Source organism: Silurus aristotelis (assembly GCF_946808225.1).
Source record: "Silurus aristotelis genome assembly, chromosome: 5".
Taxonomy (NCBI): domain Eukaryota; kingdom Metazoa; phylum Chordata; class Actinopteri; order Siluriformes; family Siluridae; genus Silurus; species Silurus aristotelis.
The window spans coordinates 27,480,834-27,500,937 of NC_139578.1; the positions used below are offsets into that span (position 1 = coordinate 27,480,834).

The 20,104-nt window shown below is 39.5% G+C and overlaps 1 protein-coding gene across 4 annotated transcripts in view; it reads left to right on the forward strand.

Annotated features, from left to right (window-relative positions):
• Positions 1–20,104, forward strand: part of LOC310726750 (laminin subunit alpha-3) — a 132,362-nt gene that overhangs the window by 74,944 nt on the left and 37,314 nt on the right. For all 4 annotated transcript variants that reach the window (XM_083542555.1, XM_083542556.1, XM_083542557.1 and 1 more), the window contains exons 28-42: positions 82–239; positions 525–633; positions 874–971; positions 4,014–4,149; positions 5,413–5,539; positions 5,684–5,823; positions 6,786–6,901; positions 6,990–7,201; positions 7,704–7,908; positions 8,749–8,893; positions 9,558–9,698; positions 10,226–10,387; positions 11,554–11,655; positions 11,742–11,825; positions 13,037–13,267. In XM_083542555.1, the coding sequence (XP_083398681.1) occupies positions 82–239; positions 525–633; positions 874–971; positions 4,014–4,149; positions 5,413–5,539; positions 5,684–5,823; positions 6,786–6,901; positions 6,990–7,201; positions 7,704–7,908; positions 8,749–8,893; positions 9,558–9,698; positions 10,226–10,387; positions 11,554–11,655; positions 11,742–11,825; positions 13,037–13,267 (2,166 nt within the window). The remainder of the gene's footprint in view (positions 1–81; positions 240–524; positions 634–873; positions 972–4,013; positions 4,150–5,412; positions 5,540–5,683; positions 5,824–6,785; positions 6,902–6,989; positions 7,202–7,703; positions 7,909–8,748; positions 8,894–9,557; positions 9,699–10,225; positions 10,388–11,553; positions 11,656–11,741; positions 11,826–13,036; positions 13,268–20,104) is intronic.

The window sequence follows — 20,104 nt, forward strand, 5'->3', positions numbered from 1 at the left end:
AGATCGTTGAAGTGTTTCGTAAGTAAATGCACATGTACTGTATTTGTAGAGAAACAGCACATTTTTTATTTTTTTTTTCAGCTGAGCCTGACTCTACACGTCCCTGAGTCCGGCTCTCATGTCCTGGTTCTGGAATATGCCAACGAAAGGGATGATATGCAGAACGTTTACGTCTATATCAGTGGACAGGCATGGGACCAAATTCGGGCCAGAGCAAACATCTATAGCTGTGCTTATAGGTGTGTTTCTTGCATGACCCATTAAAAAAGGGGTGTCTTGGAAAAAGAAAAAAGAACATTATGCCAGTGTAAAACCAATGGTTCTTGAATAAAAAAATATAAAAAATATTATATTTACTAGAAATATCAATTAAAATTGCTGGCTTTTTCCATAAATACCTGTTGTATATAATGTACATTATAATAGAGATAAAGTTACAGTATATAGAGTATATAATTAGATTAGATATTATTAGATTATGTAAGTTAGCTTGATTTAAGAAAGTCAATATTCTGCTCCTGTAGCTTCCTGTGTCGCTCTGTGGTGGTGGATGGACAAAACCGCATCGCTCACTTTCTTCTTCCCCCCAAGGCTGAGATTCTTCTGCAGTCCCCCACACACTCAGTCCTGCTGGTGGGAGATTTCTATTGTTATTATTAATTTAGAATTTTTTTGTATTAATTTTCTTTTTTATTTATTTTTTGACCTGACACTGTTGAACTACGGGTTGCCAGATTTTATCTACATTAGCGAGCTGGTCTAACAGCTAATCCTCTTTCCGTCGTACATGTAAAGTTGAAGAGCCGCTGCACCATGTTACGCAATCCTGTCTCGTGCCTACTGCATAATGATTTGACCGTTTTCCTCCCACAGTACCGCGTGTACGCCATCCCTTCTGACGGGTTTAGCATGGAGCTCATCCAGCCCATGGTGTACTGTGTATCGCACCATGGCCGATTCACAAAGGACAGGTGAGAGTGCTTCAACACTAGTTGCGAGCAATTTAGGAATTGAGCAGGGGTCTCCAAAATCTTTTCTGTGAGGGCCACATAAATTTAGCTTTCCTTAATGTGGTGTTAAAATTTATTATGATTTTAAATGTATTTCTTCTGCCTCCCAATGCAAGATTAGTTTATTATTTTGTTCTGCACCGTACAGACTGAGTATTAATGTTCAAGAGATATATATCGCCTATTAAAAGAACATTATTACTATCATGATGACATTTTTTCATACTCGTTGCTATTGAAATCAAAACATATACTTAATTATGAGTATGGTTGGTGGGTGAATTAACCAAGTTTTTTTTAAATAGATACTGGATAAAAAAAGCTCAAAAAATAATCCTTGTAAAATATTACTGAACTTAATGACAAAAAACAGTACTTAAACATGAAAATCTGCTAAAGGAAATAAATATGAATATATTCATTATATAATTATATAAATTATAAAAAACATTTAATTTAGCGCTCTCAGCGCGCTGTCTCACGTGTAAAAACAAACAGCACATGGAATTAGTGATCCGCCTCTAGAGGCCGTTCTCGTAATGACAAAGGACTGGAACCCGGAAAAACTATTAGTATGGATTTTTGCTGATAGCGGATAGTTTCAGCAATCAACTATCAGTGCCTCAAACTCTAAGTTTTTAGTTTTTTGAGAGCCAGAATTTATTAACAAATACAGAAATATGATATGAGTAAAACATATTTAAAATAACATTTGCCATTCTGGCATTGTTCACATGTGTCAAAAGTGGGGTCCGTAGTTTCATGACTCTTGATCCAGAGGCACATTGTAGATCCCCAGATGAGTTTCATAGTGAGGAACACGTGAATCTCAGCAGTAACTTGAGCTCAGGACTGATCCTAATGGAAGGTGGTAGCTCTGTGGTTAGGATGTTGAAGAAGGTCATGAGTTCAAATCCTACCACCACTAATCTGTCTTTGATGGGCCCTTGAGCGAGGCCCTTAACTGTTCAAACAGGGATGAATTCGTTCTGATAAAGACGTCTACCAAATGCTATAAATGTACTATAAATGATCCTAGAGTTGTTAGTTTGGAAATGATTCTACACTACAGTAGGCAGTTTTGGTCAGGATGTAGGCAGTACTGGACTTCTGAAGGCATCCAGGATCTGATTCATCCCTTTTTATTTCCTAGTGAATGCACTTTCTCCCTAAGAGAGGCTGAGCATAAAATAGAAACAGGCCCACACTCCAAACCTGGGAGTTTTTTTCCACACAATCAGTTAAAGGTTTTGTGAGATCATGAACACCATAAATCCCCTCCTCTCCTCAGAATCAATAAACATATGTTCAACATAATGTATGTGGTTTAACATTTAGATAAGTGCACACATCCAGCAGTCATGTTGTAACAGTTATGTTTAGTTTGTAGAAGAGCGGCTCGGATTCGCTTCAGGTATTTCACTTTCTGCCTCTCTTGCGTTTGATCTTTTCAGAAAGCAGTGGTATTTCAGTAAGGAGATATGAAAGCACATCTGTAGCACAGGCGTGGCTACTAACATTCCACACACAGGACCAAATGTCTTACCTCGAGCACAGTATTCTTCCATTTGTCATCTCGATTCCACCTCTCTGTGTTTTCCTGTGTGATCTCGATCTGAGGGCCGTAGGCCAGGTGTAATTACAGTAACTTCATAAGGAGCCGTCATGTGGAGGAACATTTTGCTCTTATAGCTATATATTTCCTTAATTAGTTTGCCTCAACAAATAAGAACGAGGTTTGAACAATTCGGTTCTGGTTGAGTTTGGGAGGCTGGCTGGTATTTCAAAATGTGTGTGTGTGTGTGTGTGTGTGTATGTGTGTGTCAAATTCTAGCTTCAGGGGAAAACATGAGTAAACCATTATATATTTAAAAAATACATCCATAGATTTGTCTTTAAATGAGAACTTTGAACATTGAGCAGTATGTCAGCTTGTGTGTGTGTGTTTAAGGTAATTTGTCATGTCTCTTGGATCAAGAGCTTCACTACTAGGGACATACATGTACATTATCACTTATTAAATGCTAAATAAATGGGAAGCAAGTTTGACTTCTGATCAAGTCATGCGTTCGAATTCCAGCACCACCACGCTGATATTGATGGGCCCTTAAACAAGGCCCTTAACCATCAACTGTTTGGTTGTATAGATTAGAATTATTGTAAGTCGCTCTGCTTTGGATAAGAGCTTCTGCTAGATGCTGTCAGTTTATGGAAAAATGTTGTGTGGTTCTATAAGAGGTTCTATTAAAGGCTTGCTACAGCATCAAATGAACCTTTATGCTAAATATGAATATACATTTACCAATACATCTTTAATTAAGTGAATTATCATTTTATCTGTTAACTTGCACTATGAACTAACATGAATGAGGTACAGATAGCAGTCTCACCGTGGCAAAACAACCGTGCTGTCAGTGATTCACCTCTAGAGGCCACTCTCGTGCTGTATTATGACAGTGGACTTTCTCAGCCTCTCCATTGCAGAAGCAACCCGGAAAAACTATCGGTATAGACTTTGGTCAATAGTTCCATCAATCAACAGTCGGTGCAGATTAAAATCCGATAAATCAGTCGAACGTTCAAGGACCCAGCAGTGGTAGCGCTGTGATTTTTGCCTCTGGCTTTCTGATCAGAAGTAAAACAACTAATCCACTGAGCTACTGCTTCCCTTCCCATGTAAAGGGACACATTTTGCAGGAGTTAGATAATTTTTTTACTTCTAATAAATGGTTCTTTACTTAGTTCTGGTTACTTAGCTTCTTAAAAAAAATAATAAATCTTGGCTTTCCGAAAAAAAACTCTTCTTGGAACCATTTATGACTAAAAACCCTTTCGATGGTGCAGTTTTACATCTTTTTTTAGTTTTTGGATTTTAGAGAAACAAGAACTGAAGTGGTACTGCAGAAAAAGCCTGAGGGAATCTGAATCTGTCTGGTGGATACACCAGCGACAAAGTGAGAACATCTTATGCAGACTGTAACATGGCTTGGTTCTCTTTTTCAGTAAGCACTGCATTCAGAGTCAGTTCTATACACCGCCCACGGCGATCTCTTTAGACACCTCGTCTGTTACCCGGCCGTCCAGATTTAGCACTCCGGCTTCAGGACGGTGTGATGGACTTTTGCTCAAATCACCTCAGGTACCACGCATTCTTCTTTCCACTTTTTCAATGTACAGTAGTAGCTTTATCTTGGTAGTTTAGGTACCACACTCTTTGTAAAAGATCACACTTGGAAAGAGCGACTGATTTTCTTTCCATAAACTGAAGTCAGTTTGGATATGATTCAGGGTCAGGATGCAGTGAGAGTCAGCTCATGTTTTAGATTTTAGATGTTTAGAATTCCTAAAAGCCTATTCAGAAAAAGTGTAGAATATAAATGTCCCTCTTTCTTTTTCTTTACCTTCCCTGTAGACCAAATAGTGCCCGGTTCGGGGATTATCCACATAATGACTTCCTGTTGAGTTGGAAAAAAACCAAACATTGATCACTGCTACTTGTTGTATTCAACTACACACTTGATGAGTACATTCAACTTCTTGTCATCACTCTTCCATCATAGAAGCTTAATCTCACCGCCCAGTTTACAAATGATCAGTTCAGAGAAGTGTGTTTCCTAGCGGTGTAAGGCTACAAGAAATTCACGGTTCAGTACGTTCATTTTTTTAAATGAACGTACATAAAATGAACATAAAAACAATTTTAAATCAAATGCCTTCTAGGTATAAATAAAAAATAAAGCATAAAAACAAAATAGAATAAAGCAAATTAATGCAATATACTTTTTAATGATATTGATTAAAAAGAGTAACACGATGAAATTCAATTGATTAAGAACAATTAAATAAATGGTCAGGGGGAGTGGTGGCTCCAGCGGTTAAGGCGCTGGGTTACCGATCGGAAGGTCGGGGGTTCAAGCCCCGGTATCGCCAATCTGCCACTCTTGGGCCCTTGAGCAAGGCCCTTAACCCTCTATGCTCCAGGGGACCCTTACGAGAAAAATAAATCAAGGACCGTGACGTCGGAGCGACGTGGGGCCGCCTTCCCGTGGGCTCACCACCTGCAGGAGGGACCGTAAGGGACCGGTGCTGAGAGGATTGGGCAGCAGTCGAAGGCTGGGGCCTTGACAGCCCGATCCCTGGACACAGAGAAGTGTCTGGGGAATCTGCTTAGACTGCTGCCCCCGGGACCCGAATTACGGATAAGAGGGAGAAGATGAAATGAATAAATTTTAATGAATAAATTTTATTTTTCGTGAAGAAAACTCGACACATCATACGAAATTGAGTTTTCCGAACACCATGTCGAGTACATGCGCACTAATATTTTCATTTGAGCGTCTGCGCCAATCCGGATTGGAGAAATAACCCTTACCTGTGTTTTTGTGTGCAAATCTGCTTCTAGACTGAAGTGGAACTGACAGCACAGGTCTCTCAGACGGGACGCTACATGTTTGTAGTGCACTACTGTCAACCTGAGCACACGTCTTTCCCAGTAGAGGTGCTTCTCCACTCAGGAGAGACGTGGACAGGTGAGGATACTCGCTTTCTCAAAAAACAACAAAAAACGCTTTCTACCCTCTTCTACATACCTGAGCGCACTTTCAGTGCCCTGGTAATGAGATTAATGCTTTTCAGGTGCACGTACTAAACAACAGCTCCCTTTTTTTCCTCAGGTCACATAAACGCCTCGTTCTGTCCGTCAGTGTCCGGTTGCAGGAGTGTGGTTATAGCGCAGAAACGCATCGCTCTGGATGTCCTCCAGCAGACTCTGTCTATCACTCTGAAAATTCCGAACGAAAAAACCCTCACTTTGGTAAGAACTTCTTTCAAAACACTGCATTCCTTTAGTTTTGCTCTTTTGTCCTCCCATAGTCTTAAACTTTCATTAGTACGAGTGAATTATAAACTTGTGTTGGCTGTGTGATGCTTCATTTGACCTCTTATACACTTTTATGTAATGATTTTTTATTATATAAAAAGAAAGGTATGAGATCCTGGCATGTGAATGGCTGAGTGTTTCACTGACAGTGAGATAGACTCTATGATCATCTGCCCATCCGGTCCTGGCTCTTTCTCTCGGGTCTTTTTAAGGTGTTTTTCTTTCCAAGTACACAACTTTTTTTTTTTTTTTTTTAGAAACCACTGCCAGGAAACCACAAGGATGTAGATACAAAGCTATGATTATTTATAGCGCATCTACAGTAGGGTTTAAAAGTCTGAGTCCATTACCCAGAGCTGTGTTTATTTCATTAGAAACATAGCCTCATGTTAATACAGTGAAGTTCAGGGTATAAAGAACGCCATTAGGCAAAAAATTTCAATGATCAAATGGGACTAAAAATGTACTTCCCTACATAAAATATCTAATACATTGCTGTATGAGAAAAGTCGTAACTCAGTGGTTGAAATTCGGGGTTGCTAATCGGAAGATTGGGAGTTTAAATCCTAGCATCGTCAAACTAGCACTCTTGGGCCCTTGTGCAAGGCCCTTAACCCTTTGTGATCTATGCACCAAACATCACTGGGATTACATTTAAATCATTTTTCTTTTATTATTTAATTATTCCAGGCTTGAAATATATGAAATATATATACATAAACATTTATGGGTAATTTATAAAAAAAATAAATACATAAATAAACCAAATATGTAACTAACTAAGTAAATTAGAAATGAGGTTTTTCCTTTTGCCATATTTATGAACTGGTGGGTCAAATGTACAGTAAGGAGATTACAGGTTCTAATGTATGCCATGTGTGTATTTATGCTTACAGGATTCAGTCCTGGTGATTCCGGAGGACAACTACAGCCCTGACCTTCTCAATCCTAAAACTCTGGATATGTCTCCGGATTTCATCAACCAATGTGGAGCTGACGGATTTTACATCGAGTGCGTGTGCACTTCTTTTGTATTGTGCCTCTGAATCTAAAATTGTACTCCAGACATTGTTCTGACTTCTTTTCCTCCTTTCCCTCAGCCCTCACAGAGCCTCGGAATTCTGTAAAAGTTCGGCTCGCTCCCTGGTCGTTCGGTACCTGGACGGAGCTTTGCCTTGCTCTTGCGATAAAGCAGGATCCACAAGTCCTACCTGTGAGCCAACAGGAGGCCAGTGTTCCTGCAGGCCGCACGTGATCGGGCGTCAGTGCTCTCGATGCTCCACGGGGTTCTATGGCTTCCCATACTGCAGGCGTGAGCGCTCTCTGTTGGATAACTTGCACAACTGCACAGCAAAACGTTTTTTTTTTTTTGTTTGTTTGTTTTGTTTTTTTGGGGTTAAAAAATTTTTACAATGCGTCCACTTTTTTATTTTATCTATAAACACTACAAAAATACTTTTTTGCTTTAATGGAAATTTCTATTATTTGAGTATGCCCAGTTATTCTGGTACTTAGCAGCTTTTTTGCAATCGTTTTTTTACTGGTTTAATTTCTTTTTTAAATCGCACATAAAAACATACTTTGCAATGTTGCCTAGTGCGATAAGAAAATAATTACAAGGTCAACAAGGTCATGTGATTCATGGGGTACTCTCACAGTGGAATCTTGTTGCTATAGAAACGGTAATATACTAGCAAGACCGCATCAATACACATCCTCCGCCGTTATAGTAAATGAATCGAAGTTCAGTCATTTTTTTTCCACCTAAGTGTATTATTCTTATGCTCAATGTGTCTTCCTGTGCGTCCCCTCAGCGTGCGAGTGCGGCCGGAGGCTGTGTGACGAGGTCACGGGTGAGTGTATTTGTCCCCCGCAGACAGTGCGTCCCACGTGCGACGTGTGTCGGAGAGAAACATTCAGCTATCACCCGCTGCTGGGCTGCGAAGGCTGCGACTGTTCACCGACCGGAGTCAGTAAAGGAGACACGGGACAGTGCGACGTGACCACCGGCCAGTGCACGTGAGTCACGTATTTTCACTAAAAACAAACACACACACATTCAGATGCACACTATATACTGTGGATATAAAATAGTTTACACACTTTTACACACTATTGTGAAACTGCAGGGGTTTTTTTTGTTATATTCCATCTCTCTTATGTAAATCCTATGTATCATATGTATCATATGTGCACATTCCTTGTGTGTGTGTAAACATACATTATTAATAATGTCTGACTTTGATTACAGAACGTGAGAATTTTCAAACAAAGATCACTCATATTGAATTTAATGTGTATTTAAGAAAAAAACTCTTATGAAAAAGGAATCTTGAGAAGAACCAGACTCAAAAGAGGAACCCATCCTCATCTGGGTGACACCAAGAGTGTGATTATAAATCATTAAAACATCACAAACACCACAGAGTGAGAAATATCATGAGCGCCGGAGGGTGTGATTTATGAGTAATGCTCTTTCCAGTCAGCTGGAGTTGTGGAACAAGGAGCTCCTGAACATCTCAGAAATTCGCTCACGTCTGAGATCGTTCTAGATTCAAAAACTGAATCACTGTAATTGATTGCAGGCGTATGTCATTTACCTACAGGCCTCAATTCGAATGTAACTGATGAGTCATTTGGTTGTAGGTTTTTTTTTTTTTTTTTTTATTGAAAATGTTACCAATTAGTAAATATTTCAGGGTTTTTTTCTGTGTTTTTGTATGTATGACATTTCTGTCTTTATATTTTGAAAACCTGCAATTTTATTAAAGCGTGTGAACGTTTTATATCCACTATATAGCGTATATGTTTACTGTGGAAGGCATGGAAGGTGTGTGATGGTTTATTTGGGTGTATCAGATGTAAACCCAGGATCGGAGGGCGGCAGTGTTCGCGGTGCGTCGCAGGTTACTATCGCTTCTCCGACTGTGTGGCGTGCTCGTGTAACGCCGGAGGCGTGACAGAGCAGATCTGCGACCCCGACACTGGATTCTGCCTCTGCAAGGTGACGAGTTTGGAGAGTTCCTGCTTATGAAAAAAAAAAATATTATAATAATAATAATAATATATATATAAATTAAGCATCGGCAATTTGTATGTTAACCAATTTTGTACTTTCGAACATCTCATTTTACATTTAGTCTCTTTCCAGATTTTACAGTGTGCTTGCTTTAGATTCATTCAGCCACAAGAGTGTTAATAAAGTTAATAGAGTTTTCAGGTTCATTCAGTCAGAGCTCTATAGCAAGAGATCTTCCACTCCAACCCATGAAAAGCATAATTTTATACCGCAGGCTTTGTGCACGGGGGTATTGTCATGCTGGAACACGTGCCACACGTCTCCTAGTTCAAGTAAAGGGAAAAAATTATGCTACCACATGTGTGCCTTCACAAACCCTCGTGGTCACAGTTTGAGGAAGATTCGCATATGACTGAAGAAGCCAGGTGTCCCAATACTTTTGTCTAGGATTGATCATGAACATAAGTTGTTATTAAAGTTTTACTTAATACTTAATTAAATTAACTTTTCTCCACAAAAAGAAAAAAAAAGTTATTTCTGCCAAAATTTCTGCAATGACCAAAATGAATTGTGTGTCCCAATAGTTTTGACCTAACATTAATAAAACTAACAAAAAAAAAATTTGTGTGCGTGATGTATGTTCTTTCAGAGAAACGTGGAGGGGCCGCGATGCGACGTGTGCCGAAAGGGTGCGTTTTATTTCGACCCCAGCAACCCGAAAGGATGTACCGAGTGCTTCTGCTTCGGCGTGACGGATCAGTGCCGCAGCTCTGACAAACGCAGGGGAAAGGTGTGTGTTTCTGTTCGTACGTGTGTGTGTGTGTGTGTGTGTGTGTGTGTGTGTGTGTGTGTGTGTGTGTGTGTGTGTGTGTGTGAGATTTGTATAATATATATATATATATATATATATATATATATATATATATATATATATATATATATATATATATATATATATACTGTACATATTATTTTTTTCTCTATTTTAAATATATACTTTTTGTTTGTTTGTGTATTTATTTATTTATTTATTTATTTATTTATTTATTTATTTATTTATTTATTTATTTATTTATGAATTAGAATTTTCATTACTTTGTGACTGATATAGTGATGTCCCTCTATACTGGCAGGTTTCTTTATACTGGAGTTTTAAAGCTTCACATGACTAAAAAAATCTCTCTCTCTCTCTCTCTCTCTCTCTCTCTCTCTCTCTCTCTCTCTCTCTCTCTCTCTCTCTCTCTCTCTTTCTCTCTCTCTCTCTCTCTCTCTCTATTTTTTTCCTTTCCTCCCTCTGTCTATCTTTATATCCCCCAGTTTGTGGACATGCGCTCATGGCGCTTGGTGACCCCTGATCAGACTGAGGTTGCGAGTGTGTTGAACCTGCTCAGCAACACGGTGGTGGCTGACGTTCAAGAACTTCCTACATCCGTCCTGCAGCTTCACTGGGTTCTGCCTCAGTCATACCTTGGGGACAGGGTGAGAGCATCCTCTGTCCTCTGTCCTACATCTAGATCAACATCTCAGTCTCATTCCAGTGCATATGAGACTCGATCCGATTCGATTATGTTTCTGTAGCGTTTATGTTACGTAAGATTTTCCCTTACGAGCAAAGCCAGGGGTAACGGTGGTGAGGAAGAACTTCCTGAGAACTCAAAAGGGAACTCATCCTCATCTGAGTGACACCAAAAGTCCATTCATCATAGTTCTGTCAAACATAAAAAAAAAAAACGTATGAAAAAACATTAAAGATGCTCTAAAATAAAGCATATCAAGGACATTTTTCAGGTTGTTAATGTTTCAGTAGAGCAAACAAATAATATTAATATGTCAAATTATTTTTTTAATTCATGCCCAAATGGTTGCTATGAATTATGCTGCAATATCAATAAAAAAAAATTCATTTTTATAAAAAAACATTTTATATATCATATATTGTTAATATATTAATAGATAATTAACATTATATAATTTTTAGACGCCTGTTTTTTTTATATTATTTAATTTGATAATATTTGTCTCATTATTTCCATCACAGTTTGATAATATTTAAAGAATATACTTTTTTAGCCAAATTAGAATCATTCATTTATTTTCTCCTGCTTATCCATAATCCGGGTCGTGGGGGCAGCAGTCTAAGCAGGCCCCCGCCCTTGACTGCTGCCCAATCCTCACAGCACCGTCCTTTACGGTCCCTCCTGCAGGTGGTGAGCCCACGGGAAGGCGGCCCCACGTCACTCCGACGTCACGGACCTTGATATTTCCCTCGTAATCGACCCCCGGAGCATAGAGTGTTAAGGGCCTTGCTCAAGGGCCCAAGAGTGGCAGCTTGGCGATACCAGGGCTTGAACCCCAGACCTTCCGATCGGCAACCCAGCGCCTTAACCGCTGGAGTCACCACTCCCCTAAATTAGAATTAATTTTAATATATTTATTATATCTCCTGCTGTCCAATTTAATAATATTAAAGCAAATAGACATATTTAAATTATATTTAAATAAACTATTAATAATAATAACTATGTTTTTTCTTTAAAAAAAAAATAGTAGCAAAAACATTCTGGAAATTCGGAAACTTTCATTAATCAGTGAAATTGTTCAGCATTTGTATCTCATTCTTTTGCTTCGTTCCGTGTTTGCTTTAGGTATCATCTTATGGGGGCTTCCTCACCTACCAGGTCAAATCTTTTGGTCTCCCACGTGAAGGAATGAGCCTCCTGGACAAACAACCTGACGTCATTCTCAAGGTATTTGTTGAACTCTGAGATCTACCTGTACTCTTTCACACTGCCATCACACTGCCAAACCTAATGTTTTTCTTTGTTGTTCGCAGGGAGAAAAAATTGTGCTGTTTTATCAGGACCCTCAGTCACCTTTGCCAGACAGGGTTTATCAGGGTCGTGTACAGCTAGTGGAGGTAACACATACACACACACTTACTCACATACACACACCTAATTGCTAATTCCTCTTCACGAATGTGACTTTCCTCAAACGAAACCTCGGAAGAAGCACGTCGTGGCTTGACAGAAAGCCGTGTATCAGATCGAAAATGTTCAAGTATTTGCATCCCATTAATTCTTCACTCTTGTTTTGATGTGCCAAGAGGATCAGAGATATGAATTGTTTAGTTGAATCCAGGTGCCTTTCATCAAATCTCCAGCCAGCGTTTAATCAGATTGTACTGAGAAGACTTGCTGTGAATTGGATTGCATTGGATTGCAAGTCCTTTAGTTAGAGCAGCTAGCTGGGGTTTTTGTAGCTAATAAAATAATAAGTATCGATCTGCTGGGCAGAACAGGGGTTTATTGTAACATCACATCAAAAATAAAAACGGTGGTTAGAACCAATAATCACACATTTGGACTTTTCCGAGTTTTTCACTGAACTAATGTCCATTCCTAAGTCGTTGTCCATTCCATTTTGTTTGTTGTAACGGTTTCTTTGCCGCAATTCGACCCAGTCACTCACACAGTCTCCTCTGAACAATGGATGTTGAAATATGTCTGCCATTCGAGCTCTAAAAGCATTAATGTAAATGTATCTGAGGCTTTTCTTCTGCAGCAGAGGTAGCTCTTGGTTTTTCTTTCTTGAAATGGTCCTCAGGAGCCCCTCTTTTATCATAGCGTTTGCCGGTTTTGTGGACTTTTTCGGATTAAATTACCTTTATTTTTTAAAATAATGATTGTATTTTGTCCTTACTTAACTGTGTTTCTTGCCGTAATATCGATTTGTACAGTCGTTGTAGTAGCACTAAAAGGGGTATTGACTCTGTACCCACCTTTCCTCTGCACAGGACAAATAATGGTCTAAAGCAGAGTAAAAAGGCAAGAAATGTCACAAAGAACTTTCGACAAGGCTCACCTATTAACCTATGAATTAATGTAAACTGTTCCACGTGACTACCTCGTGGATGTGATGAGAGAAGGCCATGAGTTTTCAAGCTGTCATCAAAGCTAAATGTAGCTACTTTGGGCAAAACAACATATACATTTTTTTTCAAAATTTTTTTTTTTGTGATCAAAAGCACAATTCAGTTTACAGATGTGCCAATTCAATTTTATGTGTTTTTATACCAGTGTTTATTTAAAAACTTTGCAAAATGAATTGATTAAATATTTATTCCAGGGTAATTTCCGGCACAGTGGGACGAACAGACCCGTGTCCCGAGCGGAGCTGATGCGAGTGCTAGCTCGGCTGGACGCCGTGTGGATCCGAGCGCTCTATTTCACACATACTCAGAGACTCAGCGTGGGCGAAGTGGGCCTGGAGGAGGCCAGCAGGGTGGGCACCGGGGCACCAGCAGGCACCGTGGAGGTCTGCTCCTGCCCACCCGAATACACCGGCGACTCTTGTCAGGTCAGTGCCCAGCACACAGCACACTGATTTAGCCCACTTTTGATCTGAATAGATTCTTATCTTCTGTATTTATGTCGTATTTTATGCACGCGTACAGCCTGAGCTGGCTGAGGTTTGGCTGAGAGCACAGCATAGAGAAGACAGTCTGAATAAAGACAGTCTGTGGTTTTTTTCACAATTGAAGTCCACAGACACCTTCAACATTAGAGACTTTTACTGTATTAATGTAATGGGTTACTGATCATAAGGTCAGGAATTTAAGCCCCAGCATTGCCAAGCGGCCACTCTTGGGCCCTTGAGTAAGGCCCTTAACCCTATTTGCTCTGGGGCGGCATTCCAGGGCTGACCCTACACCCTGACCCCAGCTTTCTGATAAAAACCTGGGAAGTGGTGGTTTAATAGTTCAGGCTCTGGATTACGCAGAAGGTCAGATGATCGGAGAATGGATGATACTGATAGGAAAGATACTGTTGTTGCTTGTTCTTTTGGCATCTGTGAATGCGAAAGTAGGCATAGATTTGTAAGAATGTTTTTCAGACTGATATAATTTTTCTTTCTGTTTGGACAGACAAACTCATTAGGACATGGATTTGTAAGCTGGTTAGACAAAATCTAAGTAAATCATTAAATACATAAAGGGTAGTGGTTGGACCATCGGACTTCTGATCAGAAGGTCATTAATTCAAATCCAACCACCACCATTGCTAGTTTCTTGAGCAAAGCCCTCAACTGGTCAGTTATATAAATGAGATTCTTGTGGGTTCCCTGGTGGTCTAGTGGTTAGGATTCGGCGCTCTCACCGCCGCGGCCTGGGTTAAATCTCCGGTTAGGGAACCAAACCCAGCCATTAGGGTTGCACAAGCCAGTGCACTCTTAGCGCCGGTCCCAAGCCCGGATAAATGGGGAGGGTTGCGTTAGGAAGGGCATCCAGCGTAAAAACATCAAAAAACGCCAAATCAAATATGCGGATCACGAATACGGATGATCTGATGTGTCGACCCCTAATTAGAGAAGCCGAAAGAAAGTTATTCTTGTAAGTCACTCGGGATAAAGGCGTCGGCCAAATCCTGTATATATGTTTCAACAAAATGCTGCCATTGTCTTTTTTATTGTTCTTATGCAGATACTAGGAATACCTCATAAATTACACTATTCAAATATTACTGTTATAACTTACAATAAGTAAAAACATTTTTTGTTTTCGAAAAAACTTCCTAAATAGTATAAAAGTATTTAAAATAAATAGCTGATTGTGTTACTTCTGACATTCAGAGTCTCTTTACGTTCTTGCTTGGCTTGATGTCAATTATTCTAATGTATTCTAAATTCCTGACATCCTGCTAACACTGAACTTGAACCTGCTGCAGCAAGTCCACCGTAGATTAATTGTTTATAATAATTAAGTGGTATCATCGTCAGTAATCCTACGTACACTATATGACAGAAGTATTGAAAGACCTGACGTTTCCAGCCATATGTGCACAAATCCAGCTCCATTAAGATATGCTTTACATGGGATAGAGTGGAAGATCTCCTGCTAAAGAGCTCTAAACCCTATTGAACGCCTTTAGGATGAATGTACAGTAAACGCTGACTGTACCCCAGACCTCCTCACCTTCTCACCTACATCAGTACCTGACTTTACTAACACTCTTCTAGCTGAATGAGCACAAATCTCCACAGAATCTAGTGGAACATCTTCCCAGAAGAGTGGAATGGGGATTAAATGTGAAATTCAATGTTCAAAATGCACATATGAAAATAGTCAGGTGTCCACAAATAGTGTGTTTTGTGTGTATAGTGGATTTTTCTGGTATCAGTTCTTTACTTCACTATATGTTTTTTCACTCATTATATTTTTTTACACAAATATCTGTACTTCTACTTCTTCAAACCAGACTCGTTACTTCGGTTTGAATCTATTTGGTGACATGATCAATATTTTTTCTTCTCACTTGGCTGTCATTTTTCAATCTATCACTGGTGTATCATTTTCTGGCTCTCACACACCACAGACGTAGGCTAGTTTACAAAGCTAACAACAAGAAGGCAAAAAAACGTGGATGAGACAGAGGGAGTCAGTGATATAAACATGACTGAGGACAGAGACATTCCTGATCACCTGATCATCATCATCTTTTCTCTGCTTGTGTTCTATATGGTGGATGTTCAGTCTGGATACATTCATTAGATAACAAAATTAGAATTTATTTAGAATTAATATATTAATATGATGTGAGGTTCAGTTACCAGAGTGACACTAAAACAGTTAGCAGTAATGGCGACTTTTACTAAGCACATGTCAGATCCTAAACTTCTTTACTTCAACTTGAGTGAAAAATTTTAGTCAGTACTTTTAAAAGATTTTTAAAACATGAGTATCTGTACTTCTACTTAAGTGAAGGGCGTGTACTAAAAATATTACAATTTATCATTGAAATAAGAAATAATAATGAAAATTCTCTAAAATATTATGAATTAATTACCAGAATAATGTAATATTAATTTTTTTGCAATTTTAGATTTATTTTTACATTTTTACTTCGTATATCACATATTTATACTTTAAATGCTACAGCTTTTTCCCCCCCAAAAAAAAAACACCGCTAGAAATCTGTATTGTGCATTTTTTTCTGTAATAAAGATTGTTATAGTAGCATTTTTTATCAAATAAAAAGAGAGTTTTTTGTGTGACTACGAGTTTCAGTTAGTATCAGAATCCTTTAACGCGAATATTATATTGAAATTCATGTATAATCGCAGCCTTGGTTAATAATAACGAATACTACATAGTAACGGATTCACTCTGCACGCCGCATCACTATGTGATTATTATGGGCTGTATTACCGTAGCTTTGGGGATTGTTTTCTTACTGCGGTTACTACGGCAGCTCTCATACACACATAATGCAAAGCCTCACCCAGGAAAGCAGAGCCGAGAGGAAGTACAAAGTGTATCACCTGCAGCAATGGAAAAATGTGGACACACACACACACACACACACGCACACCCACCCACACACACACACACACACACACACACACACACACATACACAGAAGACATGCTGGGACACCTTCGTGCAAGGTGTGGAGGTTGTGCATTACTAAAAACCGACAGTCAGACAGTTTGTACACACTTGTGGTGTGTGTGTGTGTGTGTGTGTGTGTGTGTGTGTGTGTGTGTGTGTGTGTGTGTGTGTGTGTGTGTGTGTGTGTGTGTGTGTGTATGTGTGTGTGAGGAGTGGCAGCCACACCTTTAACTTTCTTTACACAGTGTGTATGGATTGTGTGATTCAGTAGTGAGCACCAGATGTACTCACTGTCTGCGTCTGATATGATTTTTTTTTTCCCAACAATTTGATTTGATTGCAAATGCACCTCGAAGTCATGAATACAAAATGAAAAAAAAAGTTTGTACAGTATATTATGTATAATTTTATAGTTTATTTTCTTTAAATTCAATTAAACTATAAAATTATACATAATTTTATAGTTAATTTTCTTTAAATTCAATTAGGTCCCCTGGTGGTCTAGTGGTTAAGATGCAGCGCTCTCACCGCTGCGACCCGGGTTTGATCCCCGGTCAGGGAACCATCCCCAGCCACTCTTAGTGCCGGTCCCAAGCCCGGATAAATTGGGGAGGGTTGCATTAGGAAGGGCATCCAGCGTAAAACATGTGCCAAATCAATCGTGCGGAGGATCCGCTGTGGCGACCCCTAACAGGAGAAGCCGAAAGAAAGTTATTTTCTTTAAATTCAATTAGTACGTGATAATTTTTTCATTCAGTTGAATTCAAATAAAAATAATAAATGTTTAAAATCCTAATATATGTTACATTTTTTTCCCCTCTTCTTTCTTTTTCAACTTCTCCAATCATCAACATACAAAACAAAACATCTTTGGAGGTACATTTACATTTGTGGTGTTTAGCAGACCCCCTTGTCCAGAGCGACGTACAAAAGTGCTTTGACTCTCTAGCAATGAATAAATCTACACTGGTACTCTAGATTACAAACTTAAGATAATCAGATTACAACTCTTGATTTTTACAAAGCAAACTTGGAAAGTGCTAATGTAAGTGCTTCAGGAAGAGGTAGGTCTTCAATCGTCGCTTGAAGATAGCTAGGGACTCCATTGTTCGGACATCTAGGGAAGTTCATTCCACCACCTCGATGCCAGAACAGAGAAGAGCCTTGAAGTATAATTAATTATAAATAATTATAATATAATTAGAATTATAATTAATTCAGAAGGTGGTACCAGTCGAGCAGTGCTGGAAGATCTCAGACAGCGTGGTGCAGTGCGAGGTGTGATGGGCTCTCTGAGGTGAGATGGTGCTGGTCCATTTATGTCCTTGTAGCCAAGCATCAGAGTTTTGAATCTGATACCTGCAGCTACTGGAAGCCAGTGGAGGGAGCGCAGCAGTGGGTTGGTGTGGAAGAACTTGGGCAGATTGATCATTTGCGGTGGTTGAATAGCGTTCAGAGGTAGTCCAGTCTCGAAATGACAAGAGACTGAACAAGCACCTGGGCAGCCTGTGTGGACAAAAATGGTCAAATCCTTCAGATGTTGTAGAGAACAAATCGACAGGAACCACCCACATTAGCAACCTGTGAGGAAAAGGACAGTTGATTGTCCCTAGTTACCCCAAGGTTACGAGCAGTGTCTGAAGGGGAGAGGGTCATGAAGAGTTCTTCTGAGATTTTGACCTGGAGATGAATCACCTGGGATGACCAGCAGTTCTGTTTTGCTGGGGTTAAATTCTAATTGATGAGCACTCATCCATGAAGATATGTCTGTCAAGCATGCCCAGATTCGAGCGGAAGCTGTGGTATCTGAAGGAGGGAAAGAAAAGATGAGTTAAGTGTCATCAGCATAGCAGTGGTAAGAAAAACTATGTGGGGATTTGACTTCACCAATGGTGTGAGTATAGAGGAAGAAAAGGAGGGGACCAAGTACCAAGCCTTGTGGGACACCAGTGGGCAGATGTGGGTCCCCTCTATGTTACCTGGTATGAGCGACCTTCCAGGTAGGAAGCAAACAATTCTCATGCTGTTTCGTGGATACCGAGGCTCCTAAAGGTAGACAAGAGAGTCTTCTGGTTGACTGTGTTGAATGCTGCTGCTGAAAGGTCCAGGAAGATAAGTACAGATGACAGCCTTGCTGATCAAACAGCATGCAGTTCTCATAAACAGCCAAAAGTGCCGTCTCTGTGGAATGTGCTGCTTTGAAACCAGACTGGTTTGGATCATAGAGGTTGTTCTGTGGTTCTAAACTGGGAATGTTTGTATTTTTACATGTAAATAGATGGATTAATGAATGTATTAAGTCATTAGAAATATATTAATAGAAAGATAAATAAACAAATGAGTGAATGCTTAATGAAGATATGCTTTACATGGGGTTGGAGTGGAAGATCTCCTGCTGTAGATCACTAAACCCTACTAAACACCTTTGGGATAAATGTGAAAACTGACTGAACCCCAGACCCCCTTACCTTTTCACCTACATCAGTACCTGACTTTACTAACAGCCTTATAGGTGAATGAGCACAAATCTCCAAAATCTATGGGAACATTTTCCCAGAAGAGATTATTCTATTATTATTAGTATAGCGCTTATTATAAGAACAAAAGTGGACCATTGTATGGTCAGGTGTCCATACAGGTGTCCATGGTCAGGTGTCCAACAAACCTTTGTTAATATAAATATGGACAGAGGCAGGAACAATGTTGTGTAGTTATTGCGTTATAAAGCTCGACTAATCATTATGTCAGTGGTGGAAATGTTTGTGTGTGCTTGGTCCACCGTTTGTGAGTGTACTTCCCCTGACGCAGGTATGAGCACATGTTTGGGGTGTGTCCTTCACTCACAGCGCTCTTAAAGCACCGTCTGTCCACACACACACACTTACACACACGCTGAGTTCCTGCGCTACCAGTAGAATGTCAGAATGGAGTGTAAAGCGAGCACTCTTGCTGCTCGTTGGCTTTGCATTGCTAAATCTGTGTTTTGCCGGACCGAGACCTTCTCACGGGACACCTCCGAGACAGCATGAAGCGGGGACACGGGGAAACAACAACAACCTCTTTCAAAACGACCAGGGGCAACAGAGACTTCTTTTCCCTTCTCTTAGTGATTGGACTGTTCAGAGGATTCAGATTCCTTCACTTAGTGATTTGGACACACAGAGGATTGAGATTCCTTTATTGGATGAGGGACGACAGGTAAAACTTTTTTGTTTTTTTTGGTTGATTCACGTTTGCTGCTTTGAAAACTGAATTAAATACATTACTACTGGCTGAAAAATTTGTTTTAGAGCTTTAAGGTTTTTAAAGGTTACATTTTTAGGGCTCATTGTGTTTCCTAAGAACACTGAGAAACATGTGTTCACTCGTCGCATTTTCACTGGAAATTGACCATTTGCTGTTATAAAACCTTCACTATTCTGGGAAGATGTTCCACTAGATGTTGGTGTGCTTGTGGAGATTTGTGCTCATTCAGCTACAAAAGTCAGGTACTGATGTAGGCGAGGTGAGAAGTTTTGGGGGTGCAGTTAGCGTTCACATTCATCCTAAAGGTGTTTAATAGGATTGAGGTCAGAGATCCAATTCTGGAAGATCTTCTGCTTCATATATTCATGGAGATGGTTTTGTGCACAGTGGCATTTTACAGTTTTGGGTTTAATAGTTTATGTGAAGGGACATTGTAATGCAATAACATCTAAAGACATCTTATACATTTGTGTCTCCAACCTTGTGGTAACAGTTTGGCAACAAAAAAACAAAAACCTCTAGCTGAAAATAAAGTCTTGTGTTCCAATATGATACATATA